The sequence below is a fragment of the Bactrocera dorsalis genome, chromosome 5 (assembly GCF_023373825.1).
Source record: "Bactrocera dorsalis isolate Fly_Bdor chromosome 5, ASM2337382v1, whole genome shotgun sequence".
NCBI classification, from domain to species: domain Eukaryota; kingdom Metazoa; phylum Arthropoda; class Insecta; order Diptera; family Tephritidae; genus Bactrocera; species Bactrocera dorsalis.
The window spans coordinates 33,598,970-33,617,729 of NC_064307.1; the positions used below are offsets into that span (position 1 = coordinate 33,598,970).

An 18,760-nucleotide genomic window follows, 5' to 3' on the forward strand; every position below is an offset into this window, starting at 1 on the left:
TTTTCTTATAAAAAGCCTTCAAACGTCTTTATAGTCTCCTCTTCTTCCACCTCTTGAGAGCCTCTACAATAACTATTATATAGTGTTCTCAGCCTGTCAATTAGACAGTGATATGTTAGCACTTTTACTAGAGTTCTCATTCCATATATTGTTCACGAAGTCAGGGATTGACGCCACCGAGACATAGCTATATTTATAACATTGTTTGCCGGTTAAAAGTCAGGGCATATAAATACTCTCTTTTATTGTAGGGTGGTGACTGTTCTGGTTAGTTCATCTGATTCATAAATTTATTATGAATGGCTACACAAATTTCTATTTCACGAAGAATACACACCAATAGTATATAGTAACATCTTAAGTGCCAATAAAACGACATGTGGTTGCCACATTACTTGGATGTATAAATAAGTAAGCATGTAAGCCCAAAACGGTGGCTTCTCACACTTCCAACACATGTCAACATTTCATTAGCTAAACCAGCAAAATTTCCATATTGACATACAGGTGTTCGACATGGGACCGAAGGCAACAGCTGCTGCTCATGCTAAACCCAGAATAATTATGGAAAAACTTTCTCGGCAAATGCACAAAAATAGCTTGTAATTTTGCATACTTCTACGTAGTGACTCTATTAATACACGCAATTACGAGTAAATTTGTTGTGCGGTGGTTACTATACATTGTAGTTAAACTTCAGTACTGCATGAGTGTGAGTAGAATTTATAGCAAATAGAGCGTTAGCAGGCAGAAACTTTGCCTTAGTACTAATTAAAGATTAACCCACATGACAGAAGTTAAATTAGTGGAATAGGTGTTATGAAGTAAAACATTAAATACACCTTCTATGAAAGTCATATTAATAATACACAAATAAACTTATGATGGCATACAAAAGCCATTCAGATGCGATGAAATCACAGAACTCTTAGTAGTGGTAAGCGGATTAAGCAAAAAAAAAATTTGCATCATCGTTGAACTTCTATCATATAATTTTTATGAATCACATTTGCAGCCTATGATGAGCATTTCGATGTGTCGAAGGTTTCATCAACTGCTTGGCGTGCCCAGTCATCGAATTATTTTTACAACAGACTCGGTAGCTCGCCGTGACCGGATCTATGAGTAAGTAAACTAGGTGGTACGACAGAGAAACACTAAATTGGCTATGGACTTTGTAGATAACTAAAGTGCTTTATCACATGCAGTCACTGCATTTAGAGACACCTCTTCAAAGACCAGCTTACCCAGTTTTGGACATGACTTAAACAATATAAGGCATGTAGAGAGGTTTAAAATTAATCGCTTGTGGTTTTGGTATTGACACAACTCTAATGGTCGATGGTACCAGTTATTACTTAACAGAGAATGTTCGGATAAAGGATGGAGTCAATTGAGGAAAGTTTTCTGATTGCCATTCACTTGGAAATGACCAGAAACGATTCTTTTACATATGGCTCAAGCAGTTCAATTGTTCCGGTCCTAGACTAAGTATCCTCTGGGTAGCAAACAAATAACCGTATGAAGGCGAGCTGAAGTGAGAAGGGTTGTGCGCTAGGTTTGGGACCCGCCACATAAAAAAATTAAAAGCAATTAACAGCCTCGGAAGAGAAACCCCCCTTTTGATACTCTGGGTCACCATACGAAAAATTCGTTTTGAAAAAAAAATGTGAATTCCGATACTGACAGAGCAGTCAAAAGGTGTAACTAACTAAATAACGGATGGGTTTTAGCAACATGCGCTGACAGTGATGGTTTGTCAATCAACCGAAGGTGAGCGAAATAACCAAGTTAAACTTTGCAACATGAGGCAAGTGAAAGCAAAGGAATAGAGAAGACAAGAAAACAACGCACAACTGGGCCACTGACATTGACAAACTAGAATAGCGACACCGACGCTAATAGATTTAAAGCCAAGCAAACTAAGAAAATCAGAAAATAAATGATAAAAAAAATGGTTAGAAACTGTGTCAACAACAAGTTGAAGTGTGCCGGCAACAGCGGTATAAGCTGCAGGCATAAGTCGCTTGCAACACCCACTGCTGTTGCAGTTAGCTGATGCTAATGCTGGAATAACGACACTCTTGAACAAGGCTGTGAGCTGCTCGAGTACAAATCACTTTTTTCCGATGTGTGGGTATTTAAGCTCATCCTTTGGAAAGTTTCTCAACACAGCAACCAAGCTGCACTTACTTGCTGACGCCGAAGTGGCTCTGCTGCTAAAAGACACTAGCACCATAGCCATCGCCAGCGTCGCCATCATTGCCATCATTCAGCACTGCTCATCAATCACTTGAGTCCATATTGAAGTGGATGTGTACATGGATGTAAATGAGTGTTCGACAAAGAGCTGAGTAAACAAGCGCAGCGCGTGGCAATGGCAAAAAGAAGTTGCATGGTAGGCTACAATGAAATAAATTACCGATGAGAGGTGCTAGGGCCTCAAGGACGAAAACTGATTACGACAAGTGCCTCTTGCGCTTATCTCTAGCCTGCAACAACAACAACAGCAGATGTATCTAGAAAATGCAAAAGAAATCAAAGCTTTTGTTACATAAAGTTAACAAGAATAATATTTTCACAATCTAACAAACACACACAAACTTAAGGCAATGCATATCGATGACGTAGAGCGCCGGCGGTTGTTATCTCGCCAAGTATTTGCATTGGTGGCACACGCTTCGGCAGTACGTGATCAGCGTGCCAACTACAAACGAGCGTAACGTTGCATATATGTAGACTTTTATAGTTATTCATACATATGTACTTGTATATATGTGTGTAGGTATGTATGCAAGTGTATGCTAAAAAATCTACATAAATTTGTTGTTGTATGAAAAATCAATATGCCCGCCGTGTCATTGGCTGAATATGTGTCGGCGGTTTTTGCCTTTTTGGTTTCGTTGTTGTTGTTTTTCTTTTTTTTTTTGCTGCTGACAATCGTGCAACTAATGATTACTATCTGCCGTAGACGAGAACTGATATTGGATATTTTCATAAGATGATGTAAGGCAAAATAAATGCGCTTATTTATTTATATTGTTTTGTGAATTTAAGAGAAAGAGGCACTTAAGTTGTCTTTCTGAAATTATATATACGCTGAGGCTGCGCTTAATTTAGCCAAATTACCCAACCGATGGAATCAGCGTTCATACAAGTCATATTTAGCTTGCAGTGCTGGTAAAAAGCTAACGGAGTACAGTCTGAAAAATAAATTATCTTAGAAACAGAAACATGTACAACAAACAGAAACAAAATAATATACGAGTACTTAACACATGAAAAACAAGAAATAATTTTTGAATTTTCTCCAATAGAGAAAAAATTCAGCGGCATAACGTGAGGCAATGCATAATTCCACTTGGACTGCTGGAGATGCTTATTCTTAATGATGAACAGAACCCTTAGGCATAGATCAAAAAGACGGTCATCTGCCCACAAAACGCCTAGAGCCGGTCATAGATTTATCAACGGGGCTAACAACAATTCCAGCCAATTCCCGGGTTCCCAAAAAGCATGGCAACTAAGATGGCTCAACTTTAGGCTGGCGAAAGCTGGACATTAGAGTAGAAAGTGTCCAAAGAAAAGAAAGGTTTTCACCTCATCTTCTTCATTGCAACTTTAACAAGTTACGTCCACAAAATTCTTTAGCTTCAACCAGCTTTAGGACACCTTTATTGCAAGGATGTGAGCCTCGCTAAAACCTAACAATGCAGTGCACCTTTTAATGTCCACTCCGGGCTAGAAGGCTTCCGCAACACCACATATGTTGACAAAATCTTGCCAAGCTCGCGCGAAACCCATACCCGTAGCGACCGAAAGCACGAAGACGACGGAACCCCTGATTGTCCCATTCTGATGGAATTTTTATATGGGTTCCTTTCCTCATAAGCCCATCGGCTTAACAATTTCCGGTGGTTCCGCTGTGTCCAGGCACGAAGACAAGTTTAATATGAAAGTATATTGATTCCACTGCTAGTGTGGTCAGGGACACATTGACTATTATTGTGCTCACTGTCAGCGGTCTCAAGGTCTGCATAGCAGCTCTGCCATCAGATTGGATGCATAACTCCCTTAAAGAAGCCACGTTTCGGAGAAGTCCATCTCCTGCTACCTTGATACCTACCAAGTAAGACACCACAGTTGTTTGGCAATCCGAAAGACGAATTGATTGAGAGCTTCCGACAGAAAAGGAAGGATCTCTCCGAGCCGAGGTTTCAGAAAAGGCGACTCCCTATCGTGCGACTTCTTCAATCTACTGCTGGAGAAAATAATACGATCGGCAGATATTTAGTTCTAAACATACATACATGTAACAGTGTACAGCTGCTAGCGTATGCCGATGATATTGATATCATTCCCTTTAACAAACGCGCCGTTAGTTCTGCTTTCTCAAGACTAGATAAGGAAGCAAAGCGAATGGGCCTGTGAAAATCTCAAGACGAAATATCTCCTGTCATCAAACAAACGCCGCACTCGCGACTTGGCTCTCACGCCACTGTTAACAGTCATAACCTCAAAGTCGTACAAAGTTTCATCTATTTTGAAACCAGCATCAACACCAACAACAACGTCAGCCTCGAAATTCAAAGCACGATATCTCTTGCCAACAGGTGCTACTTCTGACGAAGTATTCTATTGAGAATTAAACTCTTCTCTCGACGAACAAAAACAAAACTTTAATTTAATTAAATTTATGATAATGTTGCGTATTGACAACGGCGAGTCCACGGCAAGATGAGCTGTACGAGATATACGACATATGACATAGTTTAGTAATTTAAGAGACAACGACTACGCTGGCTAGATCACGTCGTCCTAATGGATTCGAACATATAGTATTAGGCTTTTAAAATGGCCAATTTATCATCAACATTTTCTCCTTCCTTCTACCCATATACTCTTAGAGCCTAAAATCAACCACGCTCTATAATCGTCCTTAAACAAGCGCACATTTTAACCATGGTAAAATAACGGGCCAATTTCAATAGCATTTCATAGCGAACGAGCACAGTTTGATCTCCACAAATAATAATAATTTTCATTTTGAATTATTGAGCTTGTGAACAAATAGCCTCCTCATTTGTTTACCAGCAAATTTACAAAGTTCATCATTGTAGGAGCGAATTATGTAAAACTCTTTGGCTCTGGCCATGAAGCAAAACACAAAGTACTGTGCCATAATGAGTTGTCGGAAGTGGAAAACGAAACGAGCGCAAAGAATAAAAGCGGAAACAGTAACCCAAATGCAATCATTCATGAAATTCATGCAATTGTGAGAAATTGTCAATTCTCGGCAGCAGTAATTGCGGTATGAACGGAGCAAAGAAAGGTGAACTGAATGAGCAAGCGCGATGCCAGCGCATCCAGGAACTCGAACAACAAAGCTGACCGTAGCCGGAAACAATATGATGGAAGCAGTAGCAAGACGTAAGAAAATGGCACGATGACGAAGGCGAAACCAGAAAACAATAAAATGAAAATGACGAACTTGTATAACTGCAAAAAAAATGTTGAACAAGCAAGCGAACGAGAAGAAAACAAAAGTGGAAAAAACTAAAGCACAACTCATGAAAATTAGAATTGCGAAGTGAAAAGTTTTTTTTTTATTTTTCTATATCTCGCACAAGAATCAGATTGCAGACAAATAATGCAAAACTACACGCAGACTTTGGGAAGTTGGAAGTAAAGATGTGGCTGGCAGCGCATTGTCAGCGCCAAAAGCAATTAAGGTGTGGTCATTTAAATTCACCACAGATAATTGCAGCAATTTGAATGTGTTCAAAGGCAATTTTTTGTAATTTTTCGTGAGTAAGACTGGATTTGCTGCAGAAATTAAATTAAATCAAAATCAAATCTCAAATAAAATGCATAAATCAAATTAAAACGAAAAGTTGAGTAAAGCCCATTTAGGCGATTTTACTTGACAGCACAGCGGCGTGAAGAATATTAGAATAGAGGGACAATTTTTAAACGTCAAAATTATAAAACAGCAAAAAATAGATTTATAATTCTTAATTTAAGCGCTTTACGGCGTGAATAATTTTAAAATGACGCAAACAGTTTGCCGTCTTTATAAATTTTGCTTGACTGCCATCTTTTGCCACCACGCCTACACGCAGTAAGACACTTTTTTACACATTTCAAGTACAAAATAATATAAATTTGTGTAGGCGGTTGATAAATGGCAGTGACGTATGGCACCTTAATAAAATGACCACCCTGATTTGACAGTGACATAAAGTGGCCCATTTCTTAAGCCCGCTTATGCCAGAAAAATGAGAGGCAAAATACAATGGCAATATGCAAAGAGGCAAATGAATAAAGTTGAAGTTATTAGAGAATATATGCCGCTTAAGTGGCATATTTATTGCTGTTGTCAACTTAATACTTGATAACGGCTTGTCATTTCGGCTGAAAGCCAAATCAACAGAGTTGGAGAAGATCCGGTTACAACGAAACTAGAATACCCTTCACATAAAAAAAAGTTTAAAACAAGAACTTAATTTTGATCAGTCAGTTTCTCTATATGATATAGTAATCCGATCTGATATTATATGGTATTCAATGCAAACTTTAGTGAAGATATCTTGTCAAATAAAAAGTAAAATAATAAGTTGTATGACAGCTATATCACAATCACATAGTGGTCCGATATCGGCGGTTCTGGCAAATGAGTGGCTTTTTGGAGAAAACAACGTGTGCAAAATTTCAGATCGATATCTGAAAAGCTGAGGGATTAGTTGGCGTATATACAGACAGACGGACATGGCTGATGATCAGAATGTAGTGACGTTATTCCAGCCTCCAACCGATTAGCAGGCAATGAAAGTGTAACATCTGGAGATGATGAACCCGATTTCTCAATCGATGTAATAGATGTTCCATTGACCGACTATGATGAGGTTCGAATAGCAATTACCGGCCTCAAGAACAACAAAGCGACAGGGACCGATGGATTACCGGCAGCTTTATGGTCCTTTGCGCATTGGCAACGGCAAGTTCCGAGGGAACGATGACCTATACGAGGTAAACGGCTGGGAAGACAACACTCCAGGTTTCACGATTTTCGATTCAGCACCCGACGGTGGAAACAGAGGAAGACCTCCATTCTGTTCGAGAGATCAGGTTGCACTGGATTTAATTCAGTCAAGTTTTCTTTTTTTTCTTATTTGCGATATATATACATATTATATATAGTATGGGTCATCCATCGTTTCGTTCTGAGCGTTGCTAACTTCTTAACAAACTTAATGGTATACACCGTTCAAGTTATACATATTTTTGAGATCGAAATGAACCACAATTTAGTTGCCAGTTCACCCAAGAAAATAATTCAAAATTTCCAGGAAAAATATTTGTCCCACAAAATACTAAAGAAGTTTAAAAGTATCTTTAAATTTTATAAAAAAAAAAAAACCGTTCACTGCTAGCGTAACACTTCCGATTGGGCAACTGCAAAAGGCAAGCCTGTTGGTATTGATTGTGATTGATTGCGGTGTGAGTTGGTGACATTAATGTCACAAAAGGGACAAGTAGCGAAAAGAACACCACCCACCATACTAACAATGCCATACATCAGAGGCACACAATGCACAAGCAAATAAATCAAAATACAAATAAGATTCCAGCTTCCTACTCGCTTTTTCTTAGGCTTACGCATTGTGAGTGAAACGAAAGCGTATAAATATGTACATACATACATACATACATAGTACAAGCGCAGTCACAAGTAACCCCGCTCCCTTCTTCAACCTTTTTAAGCTTGCATAAAGCCTACTGTGAAGGGTCAAATTTTCAAAACCGAAAGCATGAAAAACGGGCAACAGCCTAAGTAAGAAGTATAATTTACAAGCATGGAAATGCGACCTGCCGGCACAATAAGGTTGAAGAAAGACTGCCGAAGCCATGGCACGCTTCTTTTTTCCCCTTATCGTTACAAACATTCATCGCGTTTTTTTATTTTTAATAAATATTTGTCTGTCTTTTGGGTCGCATTAGCGACAAATAAATCGCTTGTAGTTTGATAGGATTCGGCAAACCCGAAGGGCTTACCTTTTATGATTTACATAAATCGTTGGAAGGGTGAATTTTATTCACTTTACAAATGTTTTAAAATATTAATGGATGTATGTGCCAGCTATTGAATAAATAATATCATTTGAAACAATTTAAATGCACGACTTACTTGCTGAAGCCTTTATATACTGTGGCATATGAGCCCTCACCGAGCGGTTCCAGTTTTATGTAGGCATCCGATTTTCCAAATGGCGAGTCGCCCTGTAAGTAAAAGCAAATATTAAAATGAACGATGTTTGTGGCACTCTGTTAGCAAACAAACTACAACTCCTAAAGTTATGCTAAGGTATGTGGGATTCTCTGAGTTTAACAGTTATCAGATTTCATTTTATTATTTTCGTGAGTGTATATCTGAAGTGCTTTGTTAAGCAAGCCTTTTATTATTATATAAAAAACTATTAAATTAATTTTAAATTGTGGTAGCTTCCAAATCGTAGAAGACATAAAATATGTATATAAAAGCAAATCTGCGTGCTCGACTTTTGTTTATAATACAAATTGTTGTTGTTGTTACACATGTACATATATACAGTGAATCTATAAGATTAACGTCAGGTGACTGTGGAGATGTTTGGAGCTGCTTGCAGTTATATAGAAGCCATTCGCGAACTAGTTACGACGTGTGTTTTGGGTCGTTATCTTACTAAAAAAGAAAGAAATTGGCTACTGTCAAGACCCAGTTTTTGCACGCATGGACGCTTCAGAATATTCAGATACATATATTTGACCATCTTATATGTTTCAATGTAGGTATTAAGTTATTTTTTCACCTTTGTATTGGCACACCTGAACACATTACTCCATCGAACCCAAAAATGTAGAATTTTGATTCATCAGTGAATACAACATTTTCCCAAAACGAATCTCGTTTATCCAGATATACTTTTTTTCTTATTTGCTTTTGATATGAATGGTTTACGTCGCACTGTTCTTCCGTAATAACCAGCTTTGTGCTGCACGTTTCTCACAGATTAAGTATTAAAATTTTTATTGAAATTCGGCGTGTGTACTATTATTGCTAAACTTGACTGCTAAAAAAAAAAAACGAGGATTTCGTAGCGATGGCATTGCGTTCTTATCCGCATTTTTTTAAATTCGTATCTTTTTGAATGTATCTCTGTACACACTTTTACAAATTAGACGGCTGGCTTCCCTACGAAAGAAGTCAAAATTTCACTTCCACCTGTGCAATTTTCCATTTCCCAACTGTTTGCCACATATTCTTACCGGAAAAATTTCTTCACTCCATGTCACACACAATTCCTTCCAAACACTATTCTATTGTATGTATTCAATATCGGGACACTCAATACACTAAGGTAAGGGTCCCACCAAGATAAATTCCAAAGAGATCAAAAATTTGACTTTTAACAAATTGAATTCACCTTACAACTTCTTATGACTTATATGCTAAAGCTTTAAAACCAGTTGAGAATTCAAAGGCTTCAACCCGTAAGCGAATACATTGAAAGAATTTCTACAGCATGCCTGCACAGAAATGTTGATTTCGGTTTGCGGTGGTTGATAGTGTGTTGCGTAGCGAGCACTGCACTGTTGTTACAGAGTGACACATAGTACGTAGGCAATTACAAAAACAGGGTGTTTAAGATGTGAAATTACTCACGTATGGGAAGGGTTCCTTTTTAAGTACAAGTTCACTTAAAAATCTATGAATTTTAACCAAAATTTAATATTTTAGGACTAGTGAAAAATAAATCAATTATTTTATATATATAGATGGCTTTAGTAATTTGTTTCTTAAATACGTTGGATTACACATAATAAATAGTCCAGATTTCATACGAAAAACATTTTTCTGACAGTATTGTGGTTGTTTGAATTAGTTTTTGTTGAACACGTGTCAAATATGGGCATTCAGGAAATTTTGATATTAAAAATATACCACGCTCTGAAAATATCGATACAATAACATAAGTCGTCGAGTTCGTCTGTCATATAAGCAGTGTTTCATTTCACCAGGAGCTAAACAAGCAATATTTTTGAATACTTGGGCACTTAAATGCTGGTCTACTTTCTTATGGAAAGAACAAAATAAATAGAAAAAGTCTTGAAAATGGTGTGGGGTGATTAGCAATGACTGACAGTAAAGTGGTTAGTTAACGTTTATGTTGCTTTTAATTGTCCAAAACAGACAAAAAGCATTAAAGGACATTCGAATTAAATTGTACTTCGCCTGTGAACGGCGCAAAAAGAAAAAAAAAATATAACACTAAGAGATTTCTGATTTATTTTTTCCCCGCTAATCTGCTGCGCTTTATAAATATTAATGCCGTTTTATTTCTCTTTTGTGTTTCACTTCCTTTCTACTGCTTTCTACTACCTTTCTATTATGGTTTTCCTTTGCACACAATAAAGTTGTACATGCATACTTATATACGAAAATACTCGCTGGTAGTTAATAAAGCGGTAGATACTTACGCCAAATGCACTAAACCGTTTCCGTCGTGGGTGCGGGTCTTGTTTGTTGAGGAAAACCTCCGATTTTGGTCTGGGCGGCTTTTTCGGGCGCATAATAACGCGCTGCTCCTCTCGAATGTCATCGTCCAGCAATTTGCTATCGGATGATACGGACAATTGCCGTTGGACGCGATCGTGGTGGTCGGTGCTGTCAGTGCTACGCCAGTCTGTAAAGAAGAATAAAAAAATCAGCATCACGAGATTACTAAGGAAAAGCTTGTAACTAGAGAAAAAATAAATAATTCAGGAGCGACACAATTGCTGTCACAAACAGCGGTAAAGTTGTACAACTGTTGGACAATGGGAGCGAAGTCTCCAACTGTCGGTGTAAGAACAGATTTAAAAAAATTTAATAGATAAGAAGATATACGTTCTTGTTAAATTTAAAATCAGTTCAAAGACACAAGGGCAGAAGGTGGACAATATATCCACAATATATACACAAAAAATAAAAGCAGCGCGAATAGTCAATTAAGACATAAATATAACTTGTAACTGGTTAGAAACTAGCTACAAAGAATATATGGAATAAATGCAAATAATTATCAAACAATTTAAAAATAAAATATATATACGTATTTATATGAAAATATGTATGTACCATATGATATACATATGTATGTATGTAGATTTTAAATATTTAAAAATATTATTTAATTTACTTGTGTCCATAAACATTTTAAAGAAAATTTCAAATGGAGATTTATTTGTCAGTATTTATTCAAATTTTTTTTTATTAATTTGTGCGAGAAACGCTGTATGGAACACAAAGAGGAATTAAAAAATGTGGGCATTTTTTTAAGCGTAGAATTACCAACTACTTTTTATCTTTTATTTATTGTGTGAATTCCAAACATAGGAAGTACAAAAATATTACGAAATTCAGCAAAGAGAATTTTTTACAATCCTCTGGAGTTTTTGCACCACGCACAATCGCTAATGTTGCAAGAAAAATTAAAAATATAAACTCTAAAATGCGTTTGCTTAAAGTAAAGTAAATAAGTTCCATGAAAAATTGTCCATTGAAGAGTTTTACAGATATTGATGGGCACACCTAGGGTGACAGCGTAAAGAAATGTCGATTTTTGGAAATTAAAAAAAAAAACTGCTGTACTGATCGTTTTGAAATGTTTAGGGTATATTTTTACATGTTTAAGATTATCTACACAGTGAAATTTTTGAAAAAAAAACTTATAAAGTTAGTTCTCGTTAAACTATAGGATATTTGCCGTAAAATGACCTACTATGAATAAAAAATATCAAAAAAGTTTACCCCAAATTTTGGTCATTTTTGGCCTGCTAAAATCCGATTTTGCATCAGACCGATTGCATTGGTTATTGTAATATATATAATTATTTATATACAAAATCGGCAAAAAAACTGTCATGATGATCGGATTATTTGTCTTCGAGTTATCATTGCAATAAATGATGGACCGGATTGAAGTAAGCGGCTGCGCTTTTAATGGCTGTAGCTCAAAAACTATTTGAGATATCGATTTGAAATTTTAGTGTCCTATTTTTAAAGGTATAAACTATCGAAATATGAAATAAAAAAAAAATTAATTTATTAATTTAAGGGATACACCTAGTGGGAAATTAAAAAAAAAAAAAACATTTTAAATCAAAAAAATATTTTTAAATTAAAAAAAAATTAAAAAAATAAACTCTATTTTTTAATTAAAAAAAAAAAAATATTTTTTATAGACATATCAATCTAATATATTATGGTGGATCCTAAGCAATAGAAGACTTAATATGGATTTTTTGATTATAAGTCTTTTGCAGTGACGATATATCCGACCATTTGTTAAAGTAGCTTGCTTCAATTAGGGAATCAAACTAGTGTAAACTCTTGAGGAAGACCTGGGAAGAAAGAAGATGAATCAAATTTCTCTTATATTCACGCATATGAAAATATTTAAAATAGAATAATTTATATTGAAAATTTGATACGAAATCGCGGCTACTACTTAGGCAAATTTTCAGAATTCTAATTTTGAAAAACGCTTCGTATGGCGTGGTTATATTTAGCACTTGTGGTATCCGCAACAAAATACAATCTACATAAGACCAGCTAATGATATATTTAATAGCTTTCATATCAAATGGGTGAAATGGCGAGCTTGTGAAAGAAAGTTGTCGATTCGCTAAAGTGAAGTAACTCGGACTGACCTATGGAATGACTTGGCGAATTTTATGTCGAGATCTTAAATTGAAAGCGTACAAAATACAGCTTGTGCAAGAACTGAAGCCACTCAACCTTCTCAAACGACATACATAGCTTCGGTCTACGGGCTCTTGAAAAGTTCCAAGAAGATCCGACGTTTTCGAGCCAAATTTTGCGATGAGGCCCATTTCTTGCTCTATGTGTACGAAGAGCAATCTGAAGAGATTCAAGAGCTGCCATTTCATCCAGAAAAAAAAGATTTCTGGCCGGTGGAATCATCGGTGACCTCAACGGATGGACCATCTGAGACGTAGCCAAAAACTAAATGCCAAAGAATGTTCTTTCGAATGATAATAAACATTGCCCATTAAATTTAAAGTTTCCGTGTTATTTCTTTAAACAAGTAGGAAACTTCGAAATGGATCACCCATTATATATTTACAATGTGTACATCGCAATCATTTCATACAAAATTTAAATTTAATTGCCCTTAATTGAAAGAAACCAACACTGGTCAAGTCAAATTAAGCCAGCATTTTAAATTCACCACAATGCTGCATACACCGAAAGAAATATTGCGTCAACCACTTTCAAGCCGGCAAAATGGCATGGTATCCTGCCACATTTTAAGCACAAGCACACCAAATTACGAGGTTTGAAGCAATTGCGGCTGCGGAAAAATGGCGAACTATACGCTTCCGTTTTAATGAGAAGTGGAGGAGACGGCTGCTGCAAGTGGTGAAATCATCATTTCCAGTGTCCGGAAGCAAAATGGTCGATAGCACTGCAGTGCGAAGTGCCGCGTGCTTGACTTCGTTTTCTTTCAACTAAACCAAGTTGTGAATTGCTGGCCTGACATAGTAATTGATATACATACACATACAGACAAAGCAGTTGCATATACGCTATGAACAAAATATTTGGTTAAAAACTACACAGTTGAGTTCACGCAGATTTCTATTTCACGCTTTATTCTCTGCATTCGAAATTGCCGGTGGCGTGCGCTTGTGTCATTTACCCATGCATATAACCTTAACAAGCGGGCCTCGACACATATGAGTGTATGCATGTATGTGTGTGAGAGCACACCTAATTGTATCTCTGCATGTTTGCCGTAGCGAAGGGCGGCAGCAGCGCCAAAAGGATGTCAGCGAAAGTAGCCAAGCAAATGTTGTGACGCCACAACGACAACCTTTTATTTCCACAATTTATACAGCAAATAAAAAGGTTACGAGTGCAAAAAAAAAAATAATAAAAAAAAACAGCAAACACACGCAAGCAGCAGCAATGAATGGCAGCAACGACGACGAGACGGCTGGGAAATGCTGAATTGGAGCACAGCTGTGTAAAAGTTGGTCTAGGACATTACAAAGATTCGTGTCGAATACATATGTAAGGGCGTAAAGGGAAGTATATGTATGTATATGTGTTAGATACATATGTAGTTATACATAACTTTACACAAATGTACACAAGTACAAAAGTATGTACGTTTGATTAAAGCGACTGCGTCTACAAAGCCGCACCTAGCGTACACACCTTTTAGTTCTGCGATAAGTTCACATGAGACGTTACACCGCGCACCTAAAAGTATGCAGTACGGCGAATTTAAATGCATAATTACATACAAATGTAGTTATGTTTGACAGCATACACTAAAATTTATTTTTTTATAAATGAAAATTATTATAACTCCTCGAAACACTTTTCCTAAGCACTGTTTGGGATGCCTTCAGCTCCTTCAGCGATTTTTTTTATATCTCTTCGAACCACTTGTTTGCATGTCTTACTCATAAACCCATGTCCTATTGGCTCTCCATGAATGTGAAACCGACTTAGCACGATCAAGCATGTCCAAAGAGACCTGTTTACGGTACATTTTCTGAAAAAATTCAGCTTTATCGAGATGAGTTGAGCAAGAACGCCTCTCATACCTAAAATATCCACAAAAATTATTCGAACGTACTCACAAGAGATGCCCAGCTCTATTGCCATTTTTTAACACTTGCCTGAAGATTTTTAAACACCATGTTAAAGAGGTCGAAAGCCGTCCAGAACGAGATATGTACTCAACGATCTCTCGCTCGTCTTTGAAGGTTAAAGGCCACTCGTAGGCTTTGTAGGCTTTCTAAGTTTGCCACGAAGTTTGTAACACACAAAAGGAAACATCGGATACCCTATAAAATATATCACTGATCAGCGTGATGAGTCTTATCAGTCTGTATATACGGAAACAAGTTCTTCAGCTTTTGAGTTATTGTTCTGCAACTATGCATGCGTTCTTTGTTCCTCAAAAAGCTGCTCATTTGTCGGAACTGCTGATATCGGTCCACTATAGTTTTTGGGAAGATTTTTTTTGAAATTCTGCATATATTTTCATCCAAAGAAATAATACAGTATTAAAGCAAAATTTTCAGATCGAACTCTATGTATAAATTGGCCAAACTGTTTCTTGAGCTTCAAAGCTTCTAGATATCCAAGACTAGATCTAGATAAGGCTGGACTGAGGCATAAGGGGTGTTACAGCGTCTCTCTCATGCCTACTTCCCTGCACTTTCTGTATGTATCGTCGTTACTTATGCCCATTCGCTTCGTATATGATGCCATTTGGTTGTGACCTGTCATTAGGCCTGCACCCTTATTCGTTCTTACACATGACCTTGGCAATCCTGCATGTCCTTAAGGCATTCTAGCTTACTTTGATCAGTCTGTAAGCCCTTTAGTTGTTGTAAGTTTAGTATCATTGTTGATCACTTACGTATTTCTTGTGCTGGTTCGTTAGCTAGAGGGATGGAACTTTTCGCAATCTTATTAGCTCATTACATCTATCTGTCTACCTGCTTCTAAGAACATTCTCTGACGTAATGTGATGTGATATTCTTGCTTTCAATGTCGGCTCGATGACCTCGTTCTTCTTTATGTTGTTTCCTGCATTGTTAGCTAGCTCAGTCGTTTTCCGTCGGCTGAAATTGAGCAACGAGCAATATATTTCGATGCCTACTTCGCTAGCCAATTTTGATCGATCTGTGTGTTCCTGTATGCCGATTTTCTGTTTGGTATTTTGTTAACAGCGGTCCAGCACATCTAAGCACCCTAAAATCAGATTGACTTGACTACCTCTGTGGGCAGATGGTAGGTCTCATGTAGTCCACAGCATATAAGGCACCACTGACCTTTTCACTCTCTCCTCTACATTGATTTTCCAGATCAGTTTGCGATCCAAAATCTCTTACAGACATTTGGTATGCTCCTTAATTGCTAACTCAACCCCGTTACTCCTCAAGGGTTGGTGAGAAAAATGCTTATACAGAACGATATCTTAAAAATTGAGACTGAGTTCGCGTGTATATAGACGGAAATACGACTCAGTTTGTCACGCTTACCATTGATATATAAATTGTATAGGGTCTCCGATGCCTCCTTCTACTTCTACCTCTGTGTAACTCCAATGCATGAGGCATTTTGTAGACCCTAGCATATGAGACACCACAAGACTTTTTTACTCTCTTCTCCACCTTGAGTTACTTCCAGGTGCTTGGTATGCTCCTTGATTGTTTACTAAACCCCGTTGAGTCTGGAGGTTTGGTGAGAAAAGGACATGAGCAAAATTTGAGATCGATATTTCAACACCTGTGGCTAAAGCGTGTATACAGACGGAATCGGTTCAGCTCATCAGGCTAATTATGGATATATAAATCTTATAGAGTTTCCGACGCTACTTCTGGGTGTCATAATCTTCGTGGCAAACCTAATATACCCTATTCAAGGTATAAATGTTGACGTAACTCAATTAATTATTTATGATTCTACAAAGTTCCTGTCAACAGATTTTCATTGCGTGCACACATACTTATACACATTACGCACACTTTTTCATGGACATTGCTGCGAATGCTGCTGCTACTGGGTCACCCAGTAACCTGGAGAACTTCGCAGAGACACGAAAATCGCCGCACAATGCCAATTCCTATATAGTATGTACATATGTATGTATGTATTCATATTTGCACCTCGGTGGACGCTGAGCGCTAAATAGAGGTGCACTGCAACGAGCAACAGTCACGGGAGTACATACATACATATGCACATATTATCACCGTTTGCATAGTTTGAGCAGTTATGGCGCCGGATGCGGCTGCATAGCGACCAGCCAACGCGTCCGGGTATATTTTGCAAATATGTATCCATTCAAAACTGCCACCTCCCATGGTGCACGAGATTAACTCAATTCATTGCCGACACAGAGAATGTGAATTTACCCCTTCTTTTATTGCCTCGCATTTTGCCCGCCTTTATTTGACTGTGCTAATTACTTTTTAAATTATGTGCTTTCATTCACATACTCATATACAATACATTGTACATATGTATGTACATGTGTTGTGTACATTGAGTGCTCAAATAAATTCGCGCGCATTAGCTCTTGGTGTTGAAAAGCAATGTAAATTCCACAGAGGTTTATATTTTTCCTCGGATGAAGCAAGCGCATAAATATATAATGTGTCTAATGTATATACAACAGAACCTTACATATATTGTATGTATGTACAGTAAGAGTTTTTGCATGGCATACACAGCGGTCATCGTTAGCTGCTTGCTTCTTGGCCACTTTGTGAAACTTTCGGTTCTTGGTTAGTTGTTTATTTCATTCGCTTGTTTTGGCGGCCGCACTTGAGCCAACAAGACAGCTAACACATTCTCAAGCTAAATTTACGCACACATACCAACATACTGCATATACATATATAAAGGGCCTTTAGCTATGTGATCCTTGTAAATTTCTATATTTCACTGGCGATAACAGAATGGTCCAATTGGACTATGGTCCCGTGATAGACTCAGTGGCGTAGTGTTATTATGGACCTTAGCTATTCCACCGTACATGACAGTGTTGTTTTGATTGTAGGAGCACAAAACATTCTCGAAATAATGTTAAAGAATGCCACCAGGTTGACCAGTTTCTTGACCGGTTAAAAAACGGGTTCATTTCGGGTACGTAGTCCCAAGTTATACGATTTTAATCAACAATGGAACCAATAAAAGAAAGTAAGGTTAAATGGTTGTTTCTAATAGGGATCTCACTTGGACAGCTTTTAACGCTGATCCGTTTTAGGAATTCGCATCAGAATTAATCATAAAGACCCTCAAAAATATAATAACACTGGTCCATTGTTCATAAATATCTTATAAAAATATATAACGCTGGCCTGTTGTACTCATGGAACATTGAAACTCGTATAAAAATTCATCATAAAGACTCTTATAAAACGACAAAGCTGCCAATGTCAGTTTCGGCTAGTCTCTTGGTTTGCCAAAAGTTTGACTACCTCGATGTTTCAGCTACAGTTTTGCAAAGGCTGGACAATGGGGAATAAAATCCCCACTTCACCTTTTTCCATAGAACTTTGACAATTTGCGTGCGACTGTCTTACAGCACGAATGCCTATTGGACAATGTACTGTAAGAACTGCTAAGGTTGCAACCAGATGAAAACAAAAATAAGTACTATTGGAGTTGGTGAAAGCTCACAACATTACTTATTTCACAAAAATCAATTTCACATATTTAAAACAAGGCCCACAGGGATAAGTGAACATTGCTGGACTTTAAGGGCAAATCACTATCCTCAACCCGGTTAACCATTATTCGAAGAAGATCATGTGTTTGAAAACATGTTTCTATTTTCTAGCAAGGGGAAACAAGTACAACAACTTTTGATTTACAAAAACGAAAAAAGTCTAAACTGCATCAAAATGTAGGCATACCTAATCCTAAGCTCAAAGTGCTTACTCACGTACCCGTTATCTATACATCCGAGTTAGTCCGGTTACCTTCCTATAAAGACGGTGGACAGTTGTTGAGTTCGTTCATAGTGACTCAGTAATATTTTCATTTTACAAAAGCAATTTTTTTGTTTCAAGAGTACTTGTCGCTTTGATTTCCTCACCGGGTTCTTCTTGCAACCAAAAAAATCACCGTATTCGAAAGAAAGTTTCGCCAGCAGTAGCACGGAAAGTTTAACAGGCCAACGAT

General features: G+C 37.3%; 1 protein-coding gene across 3 annotated transcripts in view; it reads right to left on the minus strand.

Annotated features, from left to right (window-relative positions):
• Window positions 1–18,760, minus strand: part of LOC105227140 (cyclin-dependent kinase 14) — a 335,072-nt gene that overhangs the window by 30,090 nt on the left and 286,222 nt on the right. For all 3 annotated transcript variants that reach the window (XR_003845847.2, XM_011206351.4, XM_011206350.4), the window contains 2 exons: window positions 10,519–10,724; window positions 8,189–8,280 (listed from right to left, as the gene is read on the minus strand). Coding sequence is in view for 2 of the 3 variants with exons in the window: in XM_011206351.4 (XP_011204653.1) it covers window positions 8,189–8,280; window positions 10,519–10,724 (298 nt within the window). In the remaining variant the exon portion in view is untranslated. The remainder of the gene's footprint in view (window positions 1–8,188; window positions 8,281–10,518; window positions 10,725–18,760) is intronic.